General features: G+C 34.1%; 1 protein-coding gene across 3 annotated transcripts in view; it reads right to left on the bottom strand.

The window, feature by feature from the left end:
• The window catches only part of DIAPH2 (diaphanous related formin 2), a 1,101,152-nt gene that overhangs the window by 778,416 nt on the left and 296,710 nt on the right, over window positions 1–26,026 (bottom strand). For all 3 annotated transcript variants that reach the window (XM_055337637.1, XM_055337638.1, XM_055337639.1), the window contains 5 exons: window positions 22,609–22,719; window positions 16,124–16,242; window positions 14,125–14,241; window positions 12,310–12,428; window positions 9,910–9,974 (listed from right to left, as the gene is read on the bottom strand). In XM_055337637.1, coding sequence (XP_055193612.1) covers window positions 9,910–9,974; window positions 12,310–12,428; window positions 14,125–14,241; window positions 16,124–16,242; window positions 22,609–22,719 — 531 coding nt within the window. The remainder of the gene's footprint in view (window positions 1–9,909; window positions 9,975–12,309; window positions 12,429–14,124; window positions 14,242–16,123; window positions 16,243–22,608; window positions 22,720–26,026) is intronic.

Below are 26,026 nucleotides of genomic sequence, written 5' to 3'. Positions count from 1 at the left end.
CTGGAATGCACTTGAAGAGAAAGTTCTCCCTGCTTGGAGTGCATTTGCTAGAAGAGGCAGTGCATATGTGGGAACAAAAGGACCAGTGTGTGGCACTGTGCTGCGCAATTCCTTAGCATAAAGGGACAGGTCTCAGCTGGTTAGAGCAGCTTACCTGGATGTTGGCTTTTTGCTGCACTTTACTGTAAACTCCATGTTGGTGCATATATGGGACAAAGTGGTACCAGGACTAGTAGGGCACAACACTCCCTTAGAGGATCAGAATGGCTCCATACTCGCTGGAAACCCAAAGTTAGAGGAGTTTTGCAATGTAGTTGATGTGCCTGAGATAAACCACAGGTGCACTGCACTGCTGGGCAAGTAGATGGCCTGGATATATACAGGGTGAATGAAAGGATCTGAGAGAAGTTTGGAACACACAAAATGAGACATTTTGCTCCTTGGTGAGGGAATCCCAGACACTAGCAAGTACAAACTGTCTATGTCAGGGACAAGAAAGAGGACAGGTACCATTTTTCTCTACTCCCTTATCAACAAGGACTGACTTCAGAGAGCAGCATAGTGCTCACAGTGGAGGACAGAGGCACCTACATCAAGCTCTATTCTACTGTGCTCTGCAAGCACTTCTTCACTAGGGCAAGTATGCCTGAGAGTGCAGTGAGGCTCACCTCCAGAGGAGCAGAACAAACCCCAACATGCACTAATTCTACTGACCATAGAGTGCTACAAAGCTTCAGCTCTACTGGAAAGAGAATGAGGACTCTTGACAAGCAGACCAGAGCTGCTAAAGTACTAGGCCCTGAAAATTATACAACCTCTTCTTAATAAATCTATTACTCTAAGGAACAGGAAACATAACAGGCTTTCCTAACATACAGAAGAAGACAGAGACATAGATAAAATACCAAAAAGGAAAAATTTATCCAAAACGAAAGACCAAGAAAAGGTCATGGTCCGAGATCTACTATAAACAGATATAAGTAATATTCCTGATAAAGAACTTAAGAGAACTAACATAAGGAGTCTATCTCGGCTTGAGAAAAACACAAAGGATACCAGGTGGTCCCTCAGACTAAAACGCTAGTCAGGCCACAATAAAAACTACTATAACCAAATGTGAAACTGATTGGACATAATGACACAGAAAAACAAAAGAACTATGGGAACAAATAAATGATATATAAGATAAAACTAGGGCAAATAATAGTGTTAAGAAGGAAAGAAAATTTTCTTCAATTTTTTATTGGAGTTCAATTTGCCAACATATAGCATAACGCCCAGTGCTCATCCCATCAAGTATCCCCCCCAGTGCCCATCATCCAGTCACCCCACGCCCAACCACCTCCCCTTCGACCCTCACTAGTTCATTTCCCAGAATTATGAGTCGCTCATGTTCTGTCTCCCTTTCTGATATTTCCCACGCATTTTTTCTCCTTTCCCCTTTATTCCCTTTCACTATTTTTTATTTTCCTCAAATGAATGACACCATATAATGTTTCTTCTTCTCCGATTGACTTATTTCACTCAGAATAATACCCTAATCTGTCTGGGTCTTGCATGTTTAGCCAGTCTGAAACCCTGTGCCTTTTGATGGGTTCATTAAGCCCATTCACGCTCAGTGTCAATATTGAAAGAGAACCTTGCTGGATAAAGTATTCTTGGCTGCATGTTCTTCTCATTTAGGACCCTGAATATATCTTGCCAACCCTTTCTGGCCTGCCAGGTTTTTGTGGAGAGATCTGCTGTTACTCTAATACTTCTCCCCATAAAGGTTAGGGATCTGTTGTCTCTTGCTGCTTTAAGGATCTTCTCTTTATCTTTGGAATTGGCAAGTTTCACTATTAAATGTCAAAGTGTTGAGCGGTTTTTATTGATTTTAGGGGAGGGGGGGATCTCTCTATCTCCTGGATCTGAATGCCTGCTTTCCTTCCCAAGTTAGGGAAGTTCTCAGCTCTGATTTGTTCAAATACACTTTCTGGTCCTTTGTCCCTTTCGGCGCCCTCTGGTACCCCAATTAAATGTAGATTTTTCCTTCTGAGGCTGTCATTTATTTCCTTTAACCTTTCATCATCTTTTAATTGTTTTTCTCTTTTTTCTCTTTTTTCCTCAGCTTCCTTCCTGCCATAAACTTGTCTTCTATGTCACTCACTCATTCTTAACTCGTTAACCCTCGTCGTTAGGACCTCCAGTTTGGATTGCATCTCATTTAATTGATTTTTAATTTCAGCCTTAGTAGATCTAAATTCTGCATTCATGAAGTCTCTTGAATCTTTTATGCTTTTTTCTAGAGCCACCAGTAGCATTATAATTGTGCTTCTGAATTGGCTTTCTGACATTGAATTGTAATCCAAATTTTGTAACTCTGTGGGACAGTGTACTGTTTTTGATTCTTTATTTTGTGGTGAGCTTCTCCTTCTAGTCATTTTGCTCAGTGCAAAGTGGCCAAAAACAAGTTGTACTGGAAAAAGAAGAAAAAGAGAGAGGAAAAAAAGGGGGGCGGGACCAACAAAAACAAAAAACAATGTGGAGTATCATCTGACTCTGTATACTGTAAATCCCTTGACTTCCCCTGGAACTTCCCACTGCTCTTTGGTCAATAATATGCTTTTCCCTTATCCTTCTAGCGGGTCTTCTGGGGGGAGGGGCTTGCTGTGCTGCTTCTTAGGTGTGTGCACCTGGGGGAGCTGCCCAGCCCCCTGCTTGGTGCACAGCTCAGTGTTAGCTGTTTATCCTGTGAGGACCCTGCTCAGTCCCAGGTACAAGGCGACACCAGGAGGAGTAATATCAGTGGCGGCATCCAGCTCTCCAGCTCTAGAGTCAGCTCCGGCAGTAACTACCTCAGCTCCCAGTCTGCAGGGGACTGGATGTTCCGAGGGCAGGGGACGCTGATTTGCACAGCTCAGGGCTGCCGAGCAGCAGGAGCGTCCTCAGTTGCCTGGGCCCTCCAGTCCTTCGCCTATCCCAGGGGGAGCCCCGGATCCTGGGCTGCGTCCCCCAGCGCCCTTGGCTCCCGGGCCTGCACTGCTGGCATTGCGCTCCCAGCCGCACAGAGCCGTTGCCTGAGCTGCTGCCTGAGCTTCTGCCGGCCCCGGGGGCGTGCGCTCTAGCCCTTTAGGGATCTTGGCCCGCAGTGTGTGGCACGCTCTCCCCTGGGTCACAGTTCCTCTGTTAGTGCCCCTGGGAGACTGAGGGCATCCCTGCTCCTCCTGGGATCCTGCTCGAGCTCCCTGGGAGCGCCTTTCCCTCTGGGAAGATTGGTAAAGCTCCACCTTCTCCAGTACTGGGATTTCTGTCCTGGGGGCACCCCACCCCATGGCCTTAGCCTGATTTCTCAAGGGAGCCCCTCCCACTTGGATGCTTTTTTCTTTATTTTTTTCGTCTTCCTACCTTGATAGAAGTGCAAACTCTTCTCACTGTAGCATTCCAAATTCATAGGTTTTCAGGATGATTTCAAAGTTATCTAGGTAAATTGGTGGGGAATGGTGACTTAGGGACCCTACTCTTCTGTCATCTTGCCCTACCTCTGCCAAGAAAAATTTTCAATAGTGAATGTAGACTTAGGGAAATTAGCAGATTCCATCAACCATAATAACATTTGTTTTATAGGAGTCCCAGAAGAAGAGGAGAGAGAAAATGGGGTAGAAAATTTAATTAAAGAAATACTAGTTGAAAAAATCACTAATCTGGGGAGCAAAACAGATATCCAAATCCAGGAGGCAAGAGTACAGCCATCAAAATCAACAAAAGCAGGCAAACACCAAGAGAAATTCTAGTCAAATTTGAAAAATAAAGAGATAGATAAAAAAATTGTAAAAGCTGAAAGGAAATATAAATCTATAACTTAGAAGGAAAGACAAATAAGATTAACAACAGACTTATCCACAGAAACTTGACAAACCAGAAGAAAGTGGCATGATATATTCAACATGCAAAGTACAAAAAGTATGCATCTAAGAATATTCTATCCAGCAAGGCTAACATTCAGAATAGAAGGGGAGATACAGAATTTCCCAGGGGGAAAAAAACAAAACAAACAGAGTTTGTAACCACCAATACAACTCAGCAAGAAATATTAAAGATGATGCTTTTAATAACGAAGATAAGCCAAAAATGACAAAGACTGGAAAGGAACAGAGAAAATCTCCAGTAACAAGGACTTTACAATACAATGGGAAAAAAATCATATCTATCAATAATTATTCTGAATGTCAAAGGAATAAATGCTCCAAACAAAATACGTAGGGTAAAAGAATGGATTAAAAATATGATATTCTAAAACCTTTAAGATGCAGTAAAAGTAGTCATAAGAAGAAAGCAATAGAGGCCTACTTGAAGAAGCAAAAGACATCTCAAATACACAACCTAACCTTACTCCTAAACAAGCTAGAAAAGGAACAAAATAAAGCCTAAGGCCAGCAGAAGAAGGGAAATAAAAAAGAATAGAGAAGAAATAAATAATATAGAAACAAACAACAAGAACAAAAAACGAGTATGACATATCAAAGAAACTAGGAATAAATCACAATTTATAGGAGAGTTCACAACCACCACTGTAGAAAAACAAAAATTAGAAAGGAATATTATAAAAATTGTATGACAAAAATTGGGCAGTCTAGAAGAAATAGATAAATTTGTAGACATATATAAACTAACAAAACTGAAATAGGAAGAAATAGAAAACTTAAAAAGACTGATAAGCAGTGAAGTAATTGAATCAGAAATCAAAAAGCACCCAATGGGGATCCCTGGGTGGCGCAGCGGTTTGGCGCCTGCCTTTGGCCCAGGGAGCAATCCTGGAGACCCGGGATCGAATCCCACGTCGGGCTCCCGGTGCATGGAGCCTGCTTCTCCCTCTGCCTGTGTCTCTACCTCTCTCTCTCTCTCTCTGTGTGTGTGTGACTATCAAAAATAAAAAAATAAAAAATAAAAAAAAAAGCACCCAATGAACAAGACACCTGGACCAAATGGTTTCCAGGAAATTCTAACAGACATTTAAAGAAGAGTTAATACTTATTCTTCCCAAACTGTTACAAAAAATAGAAATGAAAGGAAAACTTCCAAACTCATTCTATGAGGCCAGAATTATCTTAATTCCAAAACTAGACAATGAGGCCAGAATTATCTTAATTCCAAAACTAGACAAAGACCCCCCCTAAAAAAGAGAATAAAAGCCAATATTCCTTATGAACATGGATGCAAACATGGTTATCAAAATACTAGGAAATCAAATCCAAAAGTACATTAAAAGAATCATTCACACCAGCGGGATTTATTGCTGGAATGCAAGGGTGGTTCCATAATATTCACAAATAAATCAACGTAATACACCACATTAATTAAAGAAAGGATAACAACCATATGATCCTCTCATTAGTTGCAGAAAAAGCATTTGACAAAGTACAGAATACATTCTTGATAAAAACCATCAACAAAATAGGGATAGACAGAATATACTTCACTATCATAAAGACTATAAATGAAGGACTCACAGCTAATATCATTCCAATGACAAAAAAAAACTGAAAGCTTTCCCCCTAAGGTCAGGAACACGATAGGAATATCTCTTCTCACCACTTGTTTAACATACTGCTGAAAGTCCTAGCCTCAGCAATAATAAACAGAAATAAAAGGTATACAAATCAGCAAGGAAGAAGTCAAACTTTCACTCTTTGTAGATGACATTTATTATGTAAAAAGCCAAAAGATTCCACCTAAAAAAATGCCAGTACAGATACATGACTTCAGTGAAATCACAGGATACAAAATCAAGGTACACAAATCTGCTGCATTTCTATACACCAATAATGAAGGAGCAGAAACAGAAATCAAGAAAATGATCCCATTTACAATTGTTCCAAAAGCCTTAACATTCCTGAGAATAAACCTAACCAAACATGTAAAAGATCTCTGTTCTGAAAACAATTGAACACTTTTGATAGAAATTGAAGCTAACTCAACGAAATGCAAAAATATTCCATGCTAACAAATTGTAAGAACAAATATTGTTAAAATGTCTATACTATGTAAAGCAGTGTACACATTCAAAGCAATACCTATCAAAATACCACTAGCATTTTTCACAGAGGTAAAATAAGCAATTGTAAAATTTGTATGGAACCACATAAAAACCTGAATAGACAAAACAATCTTGAAAAAGCAAAGATGGTGGCATCACAATTCTGGACTTCAAGCCATACTACAAAGCTGTAGTCATCAAGATACTTTAGTACTTGGCACAAAAACAGATACATTGATCAATGAAATAGAATAGAAAACCCAGAAATGGACCTACAACTATATGGTCAAATAATCTTTGGTTAAGGCAGAAAGATCATACAATGGAAAAAAGTCTGTTCAACAAATGGTCTTGGGGAAACCGGGTAGCATCATGTAAAAAAATGAAACTGGACCACTTTCCTACACCATACACAAAACTAAATTGAAAATGGATTAAAGACCTAATTGTGAGATAGGCAGCCATCAAAATCCTAGAGGAAAACACAGACAGCAGTCTCTTTCACATCAGCTTGTTACTGAATATGTCTACTAGAAGCAAAAGAAACAGAAGCAAAAATGAACTATTGGGACTTCATCAAGATAAGAAACTTCTATATAGCAAAAATAATCAACAAACATAAAAGATGAACTTTGGAATGGGTGAAGGTATTTGCCAATGAAATATCTAATAAAAGGTTAGTATCCAAAATCTATAAATAACTTATCAAACTCAACACCCAAAAACCAAATAATCCAGTTACGAAATGGGCAGAATATGAATAGGCATTTTTCAAAGAAGTCATAAAGATGGCTAACAGATATAAAATGCTATACATCATCCTTTGTGAGGGAAATACAAATCAAAACTATAATGACATACCACCTCACGACTATCAAAACAGCTCAAATTAACAATACAGAGAATAGCAAATGGTGGCAAGGATGCAGAAAAGGGGAACCCTCTTATACTGTTGGTGGGAATGCAAACTGGTACAGTCATTCTGGAAAACAGTTTAGAGATTCCCCCAAAAGTTAAAAATCACACTTACCCTACAACTCAGCAATTGCACTAGTAGGTATTTATCCAAAGGACACACAAATAACTGAATCAAAGGGGCACATGCACCCAGCTGTTTATATTAGCATTATCAACAATAGCTAAATTATGGAAATAACCCAAATGTCCACTGACCGATGAATAGATAAAGAAGACGTGGTGTGTGTGTGTGTGTGTGTGTGTGTGTATGAGTGTGTGTTTGATATTACTCAGTCATCAAAAAGGATGAAATCTTGGCACAAGCAAGGACATGGAAGGAGCAAGAGTATATTATGCTAAGCAAGTTAAGTCAGTCAGAGAAGGACAAATACTATATGATTTCATTTATATGTAAAATATAAGAAACAAAACAGATGAATGTGAAGGAAAGAAATATTTTTAAAAAGGGAAGACAAATCATGAGAGACTCTTAGCTATGGAGATCAAACTGAGGGTTGTTGGAGGGGAGGTGGGAGGAAATGGGCTAAATGGGTGATAGGTATTAAGGAGGGCACCTGTGATGACCACTGCGTGTTATATATAAGTGATGAGTCACTAAATTCTACTCTTTACAGTGTATGTTAAGAAACTAGCAGATGCACACTAAGCAGAAAAGACCATCCGAATGGTGAATATCTATTTACTGCATCCAGCCCATCCCTTACCTCATTCAGGGCACCAAGGTGAACCAAACAACCCTGCATACATAGAGTAATACTGCTTATGTTCATCTATAGAATATATGCCTTTTATTATCAGTGTCACTTTGAGTCATTTTAAAAGGCCATATTATACAATTAACATTATTTCTGTTTCTAAAATTGATATATCTTACTGTCTACAATGTCTTTAGAGTATATAGAACAATAAAAAAGTATATTTACTGTTAATAAATATTCATCCTCATAAATCCAACTTTTGGAAATTAATAAATATCAAACACAAGTCTGAAGAAACAGTGGGTGTTGGAATTAGATAATAATAGTGTTTGGGTCAAACATGCAATGCTAATTAATTAATGTTCCACGTAGGTTAGTCCAAATTGTTTCTAATCTTTAAAAATTTCAAACCCACTACAGATCTTCCACAATCAGTAAGTGACCATGTTTCCTAGGTCACTGAGAACATGCAGCCTTTTTAACTTCACTCTACTATCCAAGTTAAGACTTTATCTCATTCTGTATTTCCACCCTCCCTCCCAAATTTATCTTCTTCTATGTGTTTTTTAAGCATGATACAAATTGAATAGAAGAATGCAATGTTTCTGCTTGTAATTTAAAGTGATCTTAATCTGTAAAGCCATAGAGTAGGAATCACAGAAGCCTGAAATATACAGGTTAGAAAAGTTATTAAAGGGCCACTAAACTTATCCTCTTCTGTTAATGCTGATGAAATTAAGATCCAAAGAGAGTAAGTAGTAAGTGGTTTACTTAAAGTCACAGCTAATTAGTGGAAAGCTACAATCAGATCTTATAACTATTGCTTCTCATTCTAGCTCCCCTACATATTTTTTACTACTTTATATAGCCTCTTAAAATCACCCAGAATAAGAGAAGGCATGCAGATAACCACTGGGAGATCATATATGTTTTCATTCTAAATACTGGTGATGAGAATAAAGCACTAAACACTGAAAAGCTTTTTGTAAAATTATTTTCAGGGCTCCATTTCCCATATTATATGCTTACAGAAAATTTTATCAGATAGATCATCACAATCTGCTCCAGTCTTCTGTTGACTAATCAAACTGGCAGTGAAAAATTAAGGAGACTCTAAGATTTTCAAAGGGATTTCTAAATTTGCTACTTAAAACAAGAACATTATACATATATATAAAGGTCTATGAAAAAGCATGCATTTTCTTCAACCAATAAAAATGAAAACTTCACACAAACATTTTATGCTCAAGTTCTGAAAATCTATTCTAGTAACTGAAAGAGCAAAGACATTTCTTCAGATGCCCTTAAGTAACTTCAATAACACTCTTTAATTTCTAAAGTGATAGCAAAATCTAATCTAATCTCAAAGGTTAAGTCATAGCTTTGAAGAGATTGCAGAATGTAAGCACTTTATCTTGCTGTCAGAAGGCTGAAAACTGGAGAGTTTTTAGAGTTGTGCTTCAATCCTTCTCCCTGCGCCAATAGGAGAGAAATACTATACTAATGACTCATAAGGATACGGTCTAGAACAAGAAAATGCAACTTTTGGTACAAACTCACAACTGGAGTTATGTTTTCATAAAACAAGGAAAAGACCATCTGAAATCCAAATAAAATACAATAACCATAATACTTGTATTTATATAAGTTATTAACATACAAAGAAAGGGGGACCTCAAATTTACCAAGCCTACATGAAGTAGCAGAACCATTTAAAAGTGGTAACAATAAAATTCAAAGAAGAAAAGTCTAAGCAGAGAGAGACAGAAAGAGAAAAAACCTTATGTAATCCTGTTGCTATTTAATAGCACTGTCTTTAAACAGCATGATAGGTTACACTAGCTAAACGTCTCACAGTTCTCCAAGGAAGCTACCTATTGTAAGTGAAAACTGCAAGAAAGCAATGACAGGAATATATTTTGGTTGATTGCTTCAAATGATATCTTTCCAATAAACTAATTTTATTTCACTTATCACTCTGGTAGAATATAGTTAGTGCTTTTCTTCCATAATACATTAAAGGTGATGAGGAGGGAATAGTAGCAACCTCATCTTATCAGGAACAAAATCAATATTTTGTAGTTATGTTTTAATCCAGAAACATAAAGTAATATATAACTGAAATAACATTTATAAAGCATTCCATAAAGAAATAAGACAAAACACGTATTGTGAATAAATTATTAATTTAATAATTATGGTTAATATAAGCCTTACCTTCTTTGAAAATTCTGCTGCTTTTTGTTCACTTTCTTCAACTTTTGCCTTGTTCACACAAGAATCTATTAATATTAAAAAAATAATCAGAAATTATTGTACCAGATATCTAGGCAAAAGATGACTGACAGCCTATAATTCCACTATGTAGAAAATCATTTTAATGTCAATTGCTATTAATGGTAAATTGACCTACACTACATATAAAATGTAAATCACCACAATTTTTTTTGCATACTAACTGAATTCAATGATAGTATTGCTGAGTCACAAAACCAAGCACCTAAGAATGTATTTCAGTAAATCATCACCAATTTAGAGGTAGTCAGTTATTTCCCAACTTTTACAACAACATAATTCTTTAAATATTTTTGAAGTTTACTATGGGTGGAGAGGTGACAAAGAATCTATTATTAAGATTATTAAGACTCAAAATGACCTTTAAAATAAGACTATAATGGGAAACACAACAGCATTCACTAATTCAGGTTTTTTAAAGATATATAACTTCTTAAATAACTTCTGATCTGGAACAGAATGTGTTATGTAAATAAGGAAACAAACTTTAAGTTTCTCGGGTCTGATCAAATATTCCAGATCATTAATAACTGACGAACCTCTTTTTGGTAATATTATTATTACATAGACAAGCCTATTACATATCTCGCCGTTCTGTACCTATTTATTTACCCAAAATAAATGACAACATATGTCTATATCCTTGTATATGAATATTCCTGGCAGCTTTAATAATAATAGCCAAAACTAGAAAGAACCCAAATGTCTATCAACAAGTAAATGTATACATAACCTGCAATGTATCCATATACTAGAATACTATTCAGCTATAAAAAGAAATAAACTATTGATACATTAATATAACATGAATGAATCTCGAAATAGTTACACTACATGAAAGAAACCAGACAAAAACAGAGTATGTCCTATATGCTCCTAGTTATATGAAATTTTAGAAAATAAAACTAACCTATAGAAAGAGAAAACAGATCAGTGGTTATCTCAGGATGGGGAGAGGTGGAGGCATTAGAAGGAGAGATTACAAAGGAGAACACAAAAACCTGAGAGAGTGATAGAGATGTTTATTATCTTGACTATGACTATGGTTTTAAGTACACATACAAATATCAAAATCTATCAAATTATGTTCTTAATAATGGATAGTTTTTCTCACGTCAAGTATACCTCAATAAAGGTTTTTTGCTTTTGTTTTTGTTTTTTTTTAAAGAACTGTGTTTAAAGAACAAGGAGGAAATTGGTAAATGATGAGACATAGGTGGCAGATCTGTGTTGTGCTGTCAATGGTTGTTAATGATCTTCATTTCAATTTCAATTGGAAAAATGTCTCATAATATAAAGTCCCATGAAAAATCAGCATATAGATAGGTTAAAAAAAAAAGAGGGAAGAAAATGTACTTAGCCAAAAAGTGAGTAATGGTGGTGGAATGTACTGAGCTGAAAAGTGAGATTGGTGGTTTTTCTGTCACTTACATAAACCTCTAGATTGCCTAGAATAAATGAGCATTGGTTTTAAAATCAGAAAATAATACATAATAATTAATAATAAGGAATTCATCTTTGAATATTACTGTAAGTCTGCCTTGTGCTACGGAGTGAAGAATAATATAAAATTGACATTCCACAGCTGTTGTTTTCTTTCTTTAAAGATAAGACAAATCTTATGCATGATGAATCTTAGCAAAAGTGATTTTTATTAGGTATAAAAACTGTTTAACTATAACATCAATATAACATAGCATATTTCACAAGAGAGGTTTCACATCATCACTCAGAGATTCTTCCAGAAAGTACAGGTAACTAGTAGCCTAGGATGATATAACTTCACTTCCTTAGTGATCCAAGTAGATGGACATGATCACCTCAAATTCTTTCCTAGATTTAAGACCTATGAAAATATAAATTGATCTACTTTGATAGAGTTAAAAGGTCTTAAGTTACTGAAGCCTGTATTTCCTTTCTCAAATTTGAACACTAGACCCTACTGTACATAGGATTTCTATAAAACCACTGAGGTGCCAATATAAACTGAATCAAAGGATTTCAGACTCATATTTCTAAAAAGCACTCTATTCTATAATAATAATATTATTATTAATATGATTTTCCTGTGTGTGAGGGTCACTGATTTTAAACTGAATTCAAGAACATTATAACATATCTAACAGGTTACTATTTTCAATCATACAAGCAGAACTCTCATATTCAACCTAATTAACAATTATGATGATTGAATACTCACAGACACAATGACATTCCAGATATTAATAAACGAAGTTCAGTGAGAGCACTACCTTCAAAATGTGATATTTTACAGAAAAGAGTGAAACACAAAGAAAGGACATTGAGGATAATATTACGTACCTATCAGATGTGTAAAATCAATGTCTAATCTTTGCCTATACTTGAAATCTGGGTCCATACCACTGCAGTGCAGCACTATCTGTGAAATGCACTCCTCAATTATTTTGTAATACTGTGGCCTGAAAGAGACAAAGTATTCTTGAATATCTTTTCTACCTATACAAGTCAATTTTCTTACGAAGTGGTTCAGGGCACCTGGGTGGCTCAGTTGGTTAAGCATCCAACTCTTGATTTCAGCTCAGGTTATGATCTCAGTCAGGGTCATGATCTCACCGTTGTGAGATTGATCGCAGCCCCCCACACCTTACCCCATGTTGGGCTCCATGCTCAGTGCAGAGTAGGCTTAAGATGCTCTCCTTCTCCCTCTCTCTCTCCTCCAACTCATGCTATCTCTCCTTCTCTGTCTCTTTCTCTGTTTCTCTCTTAATAAATAAAATCTTTCTTAAAAAGTGGTACAGCATGATAAAAGAACACTTTTTGTAGGACATTAGAAGAGATCTTTCTAGCAATTACACTCCCCTAGGAGAAATATGCCTAAACTTAAGGATGGTCTGGACATTATAATACAAAACCCATTATAACGTAATTGTGAACACTTACTGACTTAATACTCTAGTTTGTAGAGATTCATGCTTGTGTACAAAGATACTTATCAATATTATCTATTTACTTAAGTTATTGTTCCTAAAGTTAATGAAAACAAATGACCTGTTAGTCCTATATCCATGGATACAGAAATGGTTCTAAGCCCCTACAAGTTCTCAATTTCAGTAAAGCATGAGTATCTTCGCATTAGGTGGCAATACCTTGAATTTACAATACCATTTTTACTCAAGATTAGCTATAACAGCTTACAAAACCAGACTGACCCACAATATTCCAAAGACCTATTTATGCACTTTTTTAAAAGATCCATTTCATAGAACCATATACACTTAATATGCATGGCCATAGACTGAATTTGTTCTAAATGTCAAAGGCTTTTAAGCATACTCTAATTCTGTAATCTATCAAGATAATTATGGCCTTAAAAATAACTACTTGCATACTTCAAAAAAATTTTAAAGGCACTTTTGCATTAAAATTTAGGGAAAGTTTAGGGACACCTGGGTTGCTCAGTGGTTTAGCACCTGTCTTCAGCCCAGAGCATAATCCTGGAGTCCCAGGATCAAGTCCCACCATAGATCCTGCTTTTCCCTCTACCTATGTATATGCCTCTCTCTCTGTGTCGCTCATGAATAAATAAATAAAATCTTAAAATAAAACAAAATAAAATTTAGGGAAAGTTTAGTATTTATCAGTGGCTAATAAAGTCAACAGAGAAGAATCAGAAACACTAGTAAACAAAAATAATGACATAAATATTCTTAAGATTCTGTGCTGATAACTAGCCAACCTACTAAAAGTTTGCAAACAAAGCCAGAGTCTAATTGCTTTTGTTATGAGGCTGGCCTCAAGAATAAAAATAAATAGTAATATATATTACCCATCTTAGGTTTTTTCAAGTCATCTTCAGTTTTAGGATAGATAATACTGGATTATAATCAGTCTAGTCAGGGGCTTTCTGAGTAAACAAGGAAAACACAAGTGTTTTCTTTGCGGCCATGTTAATTATCTACTAAATGTCCTGTCACTGGGGTACCCAGTTTAAAGAATAGACATTTCTGGCCCAATCAAAAATAAATTCACACCTTTTAAAAAATGTTTCCTGAAGTCATCAAACTTGTATACACTAGGATGAAGTACATTATTAGTTTTTCTTAAATATGGAATTCAAATTACACAAATACTAGTACTTTCAGAACTGCCTCTTACCTGATATAATAATCATTTCTGATGAGCAAAAAATGTTGTAGAATGGATAATAAGTAATTTTCAGCAGCAGTATCCTTCAACATGTTATATAGAAGATGATACACTTCATTCATATCAGTAAAAATAAGTAAAGGAAAAAAATTGATGAAAGTTTCATTCATAACAAAATCAGTTTTATTTTTTAAAACAATGATGTACCATTTTGTTTCCCTTACTGTTTATACACCTTCAAATCCATGATCCAGTATTTTAAAATTTACAGAAATAAATTTAACCTATGGAATCACTTTAATTTTTTAATGAGAGAAAAGACTTAAAGAGTATTTCCAGGATCATTTAATCATCAAAACCTTAAATAATCAGTCATTCATTATAAATTACAGATGATAGCTGGTATGATTGGTACAGTTACGCGATTAGAGAAAATGGTTTACTCTTAATCTTCCTGTGGCTGTGATAGAGGACCTATATTATTCATGTAAGCCACTACTCCTCTATTTTCATTACCACACAATATAGAAGGTAAAGGAACATTCTATGGACTGTTAAAATATCACAAACTAGTTTTATATTATACTGATAAAATCAGTACTAAATGTAAAATTTTTTCTCTTTCCATTCATTTGTATTTCATTATTTAATAAAAATGGAGAGTATAGATAGTAGAACTTGAAACATTTTTCTTCGGATATAAAAAGAGTAGTTAAAGTTTAGATGCTTTAAGTTAACTAGACAACAGATTTCAAAACTTTTATTTTATAATAAAAGTGAAGACATGGAAAATCAATATAACAGAAAAGTAAAAGAGGAAATGTAATCCTATATTCTAAAAATAACCTGAAATGTCAACATTTTCTCTGAAGTACAAGTGTTGTGTTAAAGTCTCATAAGATCTTTTAAGTGGTTACAGAATGTAATCCAAAATAGCTTTATGGTAAAGTTTGATTATAAGAGAAATCTATAAAAAGTAAGGAAGCAAGATATATATTAATATAAAAAGCATTTAATATTATGGAAATTACTGTAGACTAGGGTCACTAATGATCCTTTCTAATACTGACATTGTTATCCATTGCACACACATTTATCCAATACTTAGGTGTAAAATACTTCAATAGTAGCATTGGAGGAAAAAGATGAAACATAAAATTTCTGCCCTCAATTTAATAAGGCAGAGAAGTGTACATAAATAAGAAAGATATAAAGTAGAAAGTACTGTAGCAGTTTCAAGGAGAGGAAGATTCCAGCTTTTTTTTTTTTTTTTTTTTTTTTTGGCGGTAAAGGGAAGAAAATGGAGGAAGCCATCATAGAGGAAAAATTCCATCTCAAAGACCATTTTAGTTCTGAAGTATTTCCCAATTCCCCCCCAATCCTAAATAAGAAATTTAATGAGTGTGAAACAAATAGCCAGCAATGCTGTGACAATCATCTTTTAGATCTAAAATCATTCAATATAAAATCATTGCCATAGGAAGATTATATACTAGTTGTATCTGATTCAAATGCTTCTACCAAACAACCTTGTTATACTCAGATACTATCACATCTGAACATTTTTTTTTCACTAAGGAACCAAAATAGTTGGATTGAGAATAAGGCATTTATTAAAGTGACATGTATCCCTAACTATTGAGTATATTTTAATAAACTATATTACCTATGGTTACATATGAACTCAATGAACTTTTCCCCTCAAATTCTTATATGTGAGGTATACACCTGAGGTGCTTGTCTATTCAAAACTATGGAGCTGAATATATCTATAATACAGCAGTAGGCAATTGTGAGATTTCAATACAGCTTGTGTAAAACATGAGGACAGTCTGACAATTCCTCAACATGAATCTCAAGCATAGCATCATAGTGAGGTACTAATATAAATAAATGAATGTAAACTGGGCTGACAGATAAGAATTCTAATAATGGGCCACAAAATCACCCACGAATCCCTTTCTCACAATATATGCAAAATTATTTTTGTGGTGTCTCAAAAGGATATTCCATTTCTGCTCGAATGTCATTGAGACGGTGTGATAATTCAGTTAGGTCATCTTCTTTGTTCTCATCAAATACTTTCAGCTGAATATCAAGCTCATCATTCTCTTTTTCTTTTAGATCCTAATATATAAACATAAAACTTAACAGATGAGTAACAGTTTGACAACACCATACTTTGGTAATAGTATTATTCATTTATATACACAAAAGGAATTTTATATCGACCCAGACAATTAAGTTTTCTGAGAGAAAGTAAACGTACTACGTATTTTCCTACTTTAAAATAAAGGTCGCACATTGCAGTCATTGCATTTTCTTTTCATGCCCCAGATTTCTATTTAAATTAAAAATTACCAAGCACTTTTACGAAGGGGTAAAAAACTAATTGCTAACAGCCCAAATTATGTACTGTTGTCTTTTTACTGAATACTAATCAAAGATCACAAAATACTAATCAAAGATCACAAAAGAACTCATGCGGTTAGAACATTCACATAGGCCTCTGGCAAAAAATGCAAATATAGATCAATTGTATTAATGAAGAATAAATTAAAGGATATATTCAAGCACAACAGTCCCAAGTATGGCGAAGAAATTTTATAAAGAAATTTATTTTAAATGATATTTTGTGATTTTGAAGCAAAAAGGCATCAGGATTTTTTTATCAAGCTGCAGGACTAGCCTCCTCCCCCACTTTTCATTTTTGCTTAGCTGAATCACAAAATAGCAACTTGGGCATCAAAGATTTGTTTTTGTAATACGTTATAAGCACATGCGTTACAAACCTCCAATAATTTTTAAAGTAACAGTGTGAACAAAATCTTTGGAAGCATGCCACACGAGAGATTGTTGGGCTTAATATATATCACCTGTAATATCTTTTAATATGTGTCCATTAAGTTGCAGATTTCAAAACCCAAATCGATAATCCCAACTGTGGATGCTCAAGGGTGATACTGAAAGTGGGACTAGGATCTCAGAGCTGAGCTTGAATTCTAAAAGGAAATGCAAGCACGGGTGTACTTGAAATTAGGTCAATAAAACAAAATAGGATTCATTTCTTGTTTCTATTTTTATTGAATAGAATAATTAAAAATATAATAGCTATTACTACAGCCAAATGCAAATTTATGTAATTTCTAGATTTCTTCTAACACTCAAGTAATAATTTACTAAAAATTTACACAGAACATATGATAATACTTATTACTATGTTTCTATAGGATTTCATAAAAACTATATGACAAATAAATATATTTACATTTAGTTCCCTATTAGTAATAACTTGCTTTAGATTTAGTTTTCCACATTTAAATCAATGTGAATCAAAAAATTATCTACCATTGATGGGCATATTATCAGATGATTTCAGAACTCCAGTTAGACAAGAGCAGAAGCCAGACACAAGTAATATTCTGATCATTGTAGAAACAACTATTAACACATTCTAAAATACGGACTTTTCTTTATTCTTCTGTCACAATATGTTCTTTCTTAGATAATCACTACAAAACTTGAACACTTTTAAATTTTTTTTTCTTATGATAGCAACACACAGAGAGAGAGAGAGAGAGAGAGAGAGAGAGAGAGAGAGGCAGAGACACAGGCAGAGGGAGAAGCAGGCTCCATGCACCGGGAGCCCGACGAGGGATTCGATCCTGGGTCTACAGGATTGCGCCCTGGGCCAAGGGCAGGCGCCAAACCCCTGCGCCACCCAGGGATCCCCAAAACTTGAACATTTTTAAATGTTAGAAAAACAGAAAAAGCTAATTTAAATACTGTCATTTAATTAGCATCAAAACATTGTAAAACATGGAATTAATCTGCATAATTAGAATATTCTCTGTGAAAATAACTGGTTAAGTGTTTAATTGTTTTTAATTAGGACAACACGTTCATTATACAATATACATAGTATGTGAACATACATAGCACAATATGAAAACAGACATATAAATGCAATATCTTATATTGTTTATTAGTAGTTGCCATTAAAATAAATATATATACACATACACAGTAACATGTATAATTTCCTTTCAGTCAAATATCAAACTTTGAAAAATGTATCCATATATTCTTGATGAAATAAACATTAAGGTTTTTTTTTAAACATTAAGTTTTTATATAATAGCACAAATATGATATCCTATAAAAAGAAATGGAAATATATCACTAGAGTTTTTTGTTTTGTTTTGTTTTTTTTTACTAGAGTTTTATATATCCCTAATGAACATGGATGCAAAAATTCTCAACAAGATACTAGCCAATAGGATCCAACAACATATTAAGAAAATTATTCACCATGACCAAGTAGGATTTATCCCCGGGACACAAGGCTGGTTCAACACTCGTAAAACAATCAATGTGATCCATCATATCAGCAAGAGAAAAACCAAGAACCATAGGATCCTCTCATTAGATGCAGAGAAAGCATTTGACAAAATACAGCATCCATTCCTGATCAAAACTCTGCAGAGTGTAGAGATAGAGGGAACTTTCCTCAACATTTTTTTTAAATTTTTATTTATTTATGATAGACTATCCAGTGGAAGAAAAACAGTCTCTTCAATAAATGGTGCTGGGAAAATTGGACATCCACATGCAGAAGAATGAAACTAGACCACTCTCTTGCACCATACACAAAGATAAACTCAAAATGGATGAAAGATCTAAATGTGAGACAAGATTCCATCAAAATCCTAGAGGAGGACACAGGCAACACCCTTTTTGAACTCGGCCACAGTAACTTCTTGCAAGATACATCCACGAAAGCAAAAGAAACAAAAGCAAAAATGAACTATTGGGACTTCATCAAGATAAGCTTTTGCACAGCAAAGGATACAGTCAACAAAACTAAAAAACAACCTACAGAATGGGAGAAGATATTTCAAATAACATATCAGATAAAGGGCTAGTTTCCAAAATCTATAAAGAACTTATTAAACTCATAACAGCAAAGAAACAAACAATCCAATCATGAAATGGGCAAAAGACATGAAGAGAAATCTCACAGAGGAAGACATAGACATGGCCAACATGCACATGAGAAAATGCTCTGCATCACTTGCCAGCAGGGAAATACAAATCAAAACCACAATGAGATACCACCTCACACCAGTGAGAATGGGGAAAATTAACAAGGCAGGAAACAACAAATGTTGGAGAGGATGCGGAGAAAAGGGAACCCTCTTACACGTTGGTGGGAATGTGAACTGGTGCAGCCACTCTGGAAAACTGTGTGGAGGTTCCTCAAGGAATTAAAAATAGACCTGCCCTACGACCCAGCAATTGCACTGTTAGGGATTTACCCCAAAGAATCAGATGCAATGAAACGCCGGGACACCTGCACCCCGAAGTTTCTAGCAGCCATGTCCACAATAGGCAAACTGTGGAAGGAGCCTCGGTGCCCATCGAAAGATGAATGGATAAAGAAGATGTGGTTTATGTATACAATGGAATATTAGCCATTAGAAACGACAAATAAACACCATTTGTCTCAGCGAGGATGGAACTGGAGGGTATTATGCTGAGTGAAATAAGTGAATTGGAGAAGGACAAACATTATATGGTCTCATTGATTTGGGGAATATAAAAATTAGTGAAAGGGAATAAAGGGAAAGGAGAGAAAATGAGTGAAAATATCAGTGAGTGTGACAAAACATGAGAGACTTGTAACTCTGGGAAATGAACAAGGGTTAGTGGGAGGTGGGCGGGGGGGGTTGGGGTAACTGGGTGATGGGCACTGAGGGGGGCCCTTGGCGGGATGATCACTGGGTTATACTGTATGTTGGCAAATTGAACTCCAATAAAAAAATTTAAAAAAAAAAAAGGAAAAGAAAATAAATTTTTATAGGATATAATTAAAATAACTCTCATTAAGGACTCTGATTATTATATGAAAAAAGTTTTACTCTACTATATTATTACGATGGTCTCAGCAGTTATTGAAATCCTAAGAATGATTTTTTCCAAACACTTAATGATTCCAGATAGGTGTAATTCTTTTTACAGTTTTATTCAAATTCCAGTTGGCTAACATACAGTGTAATATTAGTTTCAGGTATATAATACAGTGATTCAATGCTTCCATACAACAAGATAGGTCTGATTTTTGATTCATGTACCAACAATTTGTATTAGCCTTAGCCACATCTAATTTGCTGCTTTAAATATGATAGATTCTAGAAAATCAGGGAACTCCTCCTGCTAGAACAATGTATAAAAATAAGAGTGAACAGTAAAAAAGTGAGGATTTTAAAACTCATGTATGGGGATCCCTGGGTGGCGCAGCGGTTTGGCGCCTGCCTTTGGCCCAGGGCGCGATCCTGGAGACCCAGGATCGAATCCCACGTCGGGCTCCCGGTGCATGGAGCCTGCTTCTCCCTCTGCCTGTGTCTCTGCCTCTCTCTCTCTCTCTCTGTGTGTGACTATCATAAATAAATAAAAAAAAAAAAAAAAAATTAAAACTCATGTATGAATATATTATTAAGCTTCCATGCATATGTACAGATGTTTAATGCTACCTGAATACTAGTGGTTTAAGCTTAAATATTTAGTAAATTAAATAGTTCATTAAAAATGAGTTCATTAGATAATAATTGACGTTATTTAAGTCTAATATATATTAAAGCTGACCATTCTGACCTTTGTTTCAAATTGTGATAAACTACAAGAATAACATCAGTCATGAAATCTATGGTATTAATTAAAATCGCTAATCTTCTGGAACTATTTGCCTGAATTCTGATTCTCATTTTTTTTTATCGGAAGTACCTGGGAAGGATTTGTTTTCTTTTCAAATCAGACATCTCTGCCTTACCCTCAATAAGATTTTGATAGATTCTCATTAGGGAGACATGTCCAACCTCTTTAGTTGAGAACCAGGGCTGTATTTAATCATATTTTATTTCACTAAGGGAGAAAAAAAATTGAGAAACCTTATAGGATTTATTCCAAACTTTTAGGAGGCACACATTTGACACTTCCTACTTTTCTCTTGCTGAGGAATCACTGATATCTGGGAATCAGGGCTTAGCCACATACATATGTACATACACATAAGCACATAAGCATACTTAATGTGTACACTCAGGGCTTACTGAAGAGATGTGACAGTTACTGAAAAATCTAACAGGATTCATATATTAAGAAAACATTTATTAAGAAGCACATTGTACCACAAAAGCTTTAATATACAGTTACAGATCCAATGGGAAAGTGTAGCTTAGAATCACAGATAAAAAAAACTTGATTGTCAGTGTAACCAATATACCATGAGACCACTGAGCCCAGAAAAGGTGAATACACAAGAGAAAAGGATAAAGGTAAGGACAAGCGCTATCTTTTCATTTTCTTTCTGAAGAGTACAATTTAATTAAATTAAAATGAGAGTAAAATTTTTGGATCAACCATTCAGTAGTGTATGGCAGAAAATGAATATTCAATTATAAAGACAGGGAAATAAAAGATGGAAAAGTAATAGCAACAACTGAGGCACAATATGTGGCATATTAGTAAATGAGCAGAGGATGCTATGGAGCCCGTATAGCCAGCAAGTGTCCAAAAACATTAATACTCTCCCAGAAACAGTAACACAAGTTACTGATGCATGTTACACACTCATTCCTCAACAGGAAATTTCCCTGATTTTGGTATTTCTAGTGCTCTAAGTATTATATACATGCTCACTTGACATTTATTTTGTTTTGTTGTGTTTTGTGTTTTTTTTACTCCCTTTGCTTCTTTTTTCTCAGGTGTGCTCTGAGTAGCTCAGATGAAGAGACTAATTAGACTGTACATGTCTCTTAATGTCATGGTTTTAAACAAACTCCCTCTTCAGTTAACATACTAAATAATGTATAAAGTCACATTAGCTGTATTTGTGTTTATAGAGTACGTGTCCTCATTTTATCTCAGATCAAGTTTATAAAGTTAACTCAAAAATGTTTTAGTGGCTCTAATCAAAATTTGAGCATAGATCCACATTCAATTTAAGAAATAAAACTGTTTTTAACAAAACTTTCTATAGCACTATATCAAGAATACCATTCCTAAATGTCTAGAATATAACTGGTCAAAAGTCTATAGATACTTTTGCTGAATATAATTAATACCAATCTAAGTTATCAAAGAGGAAAGCAAAAACTTTTAAATGAAAATTGAAGCTGCAGAAAAAGAAAAAGCTGTATTCTTTTATGTTCTGAGTATTCAAATTCAAAGAAATTCCCTTTTCACTTCAAGAAAACAGACAAAACAAGAAAAAAAAAACACCCATATTACTTCTGGACACATTAGCTGAATTCTGAATCATCAGTTGTATACAGAACCTAGTATTACTGTAATATAGAAAAGCTTACAAAATCTCTAATACTTACAAGAGAAAATATAGCAAGGCACATTTGTCTACTCTGTTCCAAGTACTTTGTCTAAAGAGAGAGATATGTTAAAGTTCATCAGCATACTTAATGTGTACACTCTACTTACTGGTAACATTGTTTTTAGTCCTGAACGTAGGAATTCATTCCTTAAATGTATTCTAAAATCAAGTTCATAAGGTGATGTGACAAGGGCATTTATAAACTGCATGCAGGCCACCTGCAATTAGAAAGCAAAGTTTGTTAAATAATTTATTTAATTAAGGAAATATTTACTTAACACATTCAGATCATTATTTTTCTATTAATGAAGCCATACATACATATACTATAAAATATTAGGAGAAATGGAAATATTTACACAAGTATAAGGATGATTATGATTTTATAGCATAAATGACAAAATTAACAATTAAATTTCTAATGTTCAGAATAATTCTAATGGGGATATGATGGATGGGAAAATATTGCTATGCATTGCTAAACAATATGAAGAATATTAAACTCTGAGAAACTTAAAGTTCCAAAAATCTGCATACAGAGCCCTTTAAAAATATCATGAAATGTATCTTTCCTATCCAGCTGTCCACAGAGTGCACTTGGCCTCAATTATATATGGTTATAAACACTTTTCTAAAATAAGTCAAAGAAAGTACCCTGATATTAAACAGAGAATACTGATAACTTAGAGAAATTAACAGATTTACACTGTCTCCATTCTATTATTGGGATGAACTTGAAAAAAAAAAAAACACAGAGTATTAAAATATATAATTAAGATGAATTGATTTACTATGTATAAAAATGAATGCAACAAAAAAAATGAATGCAAGTGAATTAAGATCAAGTAGAAGGCACTGTGACACCAATCCTACTATGCATGCATGACAAAGTAAAAATAAAAGCTTGTTTTCAAGTGAAAGTGATTCATTATTTATACTCACACTCAAAAACGATTGTTTTTTTCTCATCTTTTGATATGGAGGTTCCCTATTATAAAAGGGGACTTATTTTCTAGTAATTACAAGCTAAAAGGGAATCAACAAAATGATAATTGCCCGGTGATCCACACATTATTCCCGATAGGATTTTTGGGAAATGTTGCTCAAGTTGAAGGCAACTAGCTAATAGTTCAAGTCAGGAGCTACACACTTAAATTGATTATTTTTAAAGTATGCAATGAGTATACTGTACAGTGTTCAAAGAGCTGACTGTGAGGGGACTCCTGTAAAATACCAGATTTAGTAAAGATGTCAAGTATATATAGAAAGAGACACAAAAAAATCAAAACTTCATATCAAAAAAACACATCAGCAAAAGAAAATATTTCAAATGTAGTTTGACTTGACTTATCTAGAACTATCATTATCAAAGTTATTTTTCCAAGTATAAAGAAAAGTTTAAAAGGTATATTACTTTTATTTTTATATCCATTATTTTATGTATCTAAGCTGCTTTTAGGGAGATTACTCCATCTACCTCATATCCAGGCTCCAAAAATAAAAAAAAAATTGGATGCTTTAAAAGGGATGAGTAAGACTGTTTCTAACATTATTAGATATCTAAATGACAACTGAACGATATAGTCCAATGCCTATGATTGCTCAAATGTCAATATAAAACACTTAGACAACTGAATAAATACTTCCCAAAGACTGTGATTGTCTTCAAAGATATTTCAAATAAGTTACTATGACACTTAAACCCTACTGGATTATTTAACCTTGCTATTAAGAATAAGAAAATATATAAGTCTTTATATAGTCTCCATAGGCTGGAATATAAGTTTGCGTACTGTACATGTCCATAGCTATATTATCGTTGCATTTGATTGAATGATCCTTGTTCAATGTTACAACTATGACATGACGAAACAAACCAAACTACATATCCAATCTAAAATTAATAGAAAAGTTGCCATCTGCTAGGATTGTTTTTGCCAGAAGATATTCTAGCTTAATGGCTTGTATTATTATCCTACAAGAGAACATTTCCATAAGAAACAAGTTAATGAGTCTTGGAGTTGTACCTTTATAGAAATAAAAGTATTTAGATCAGAAGATGATAAAAATAGTAAAAGTCAATAAAATTAATGAATGCATCAATATCAAAATAACTTTACATTTAATATGATAAATGCAATGCTATTAAATACTTACTTTACATATGATGTATGAATATACAACTGAATGCTAAAAAATTGCATCCATTACAGTATAAAATAATTAGCAGACATGTTGAAGCCAGTAATTTAAAGAGGTACTGGCACTGGTTTACCAATGTACTATTTATTGTTTATCAAATTCTAACAGATATCTAATTACAAATAACATAAGCAGAATAGTCATACCATCATGTCATTTCCCAACATCTTCTCCTAAAGTGATACTCTTTTATAAAAATATTTATATTATATGAATATAGAGAACAAAAAATCATCTTAATTATCTCCATTCCTTTATACTACTACATAATCACTGTCCTTTTTAGAGGACAGATACAAAATCAATCAAAAACCAAAATAATTGTCACTATTTACCAGAACAAAACTAAATTTTAAAAAATATAATTAGTTTCAATGCCAGAATATATTTATTTAATTTTAAACATTAAATACCCATTATGTAGATTCTGAATTCATAAATACTGAATCCCAAAATATTTTCATTCTTATTATCCAAACACTATTAAAGGCCTTACATAATTTACCATCTAATCTCATCCTCATAAAAACTATACAAGGTAAGTGTTACCATTATCCTTATTTCATAAATATAGAAGCTGAGGCTCAAAGCACGTAACTTACACAAGATCACATAGCAAGGAGAAAACCCAAGATTCTCAATCATATCATTTTACTCCAAATATAGGATAATTTCCAGTACATTCCAGATGCTTCATTAACTCCATTCATAGATTCACAAAACAAAAGATTTTAAGGATAGGTAAGATAATAAAATTTAACTATTGCATCATGTTTAATACACTGGAAATATCTAGTATGAAACTGTAAGTCAATTAGAAAAACATACAATAATTTTAACAATATATTGTCTAGTATATAAAAAGGTTATTGTATAGGTCATTTATACCTCTTTAAAAAAGTAAAATGGTTCTCAAAATGCATAATGAAATGCAAAAAAAAAGAGATCAAAAGTAGAAAACAGTTCCTGGAATGTGTTACATTCTACTTTATGAACAATGAAGTATGGGCAGCATCCCATTCATCCAGAATAATGATCTTTCACTCTCCTTTACTTCCTTTCACTCCATCACCTAATCCCTACTCAGCATACATTTGCATGCATGCATACACACACACACACACATATACACACCCACGAGGCATGCTGTTCTATACAGAGTCTCTAGTCACAATTTAAGTTTAGCTTAATTACAATTATATAACGTTAAAAATTCAGTTGCTCACTCTCACTAGGCAACAGTTCAAATGTTCAACAGCCACATGTGGCTACTGGCTACCATATTGGACAGCACTAGTATAGGATACTGCATAAAGTTTGATT

This window comes from Nyctereutes procyonoides, unplaced genomic scaffold, assembly GCF_905146905.1.
Source record: "Nyctereutes procyonoides isolate TBG_1078 unplaced genomic scaffold, NYPRO_anot_genome, whole genome shotgun sequence".
Lineage (NCBI taxonomy): Eukaryota > Metazoa > Chordata > Mammalia > Carnivora > Canidae > Nyctereutes > Nyctereutes procyonoides.
The sequence above is the reverse complement of the archived record's forward strand: the minus strand, read 5'-3'. Positions and strand labels throughout refer to the sequence as shown.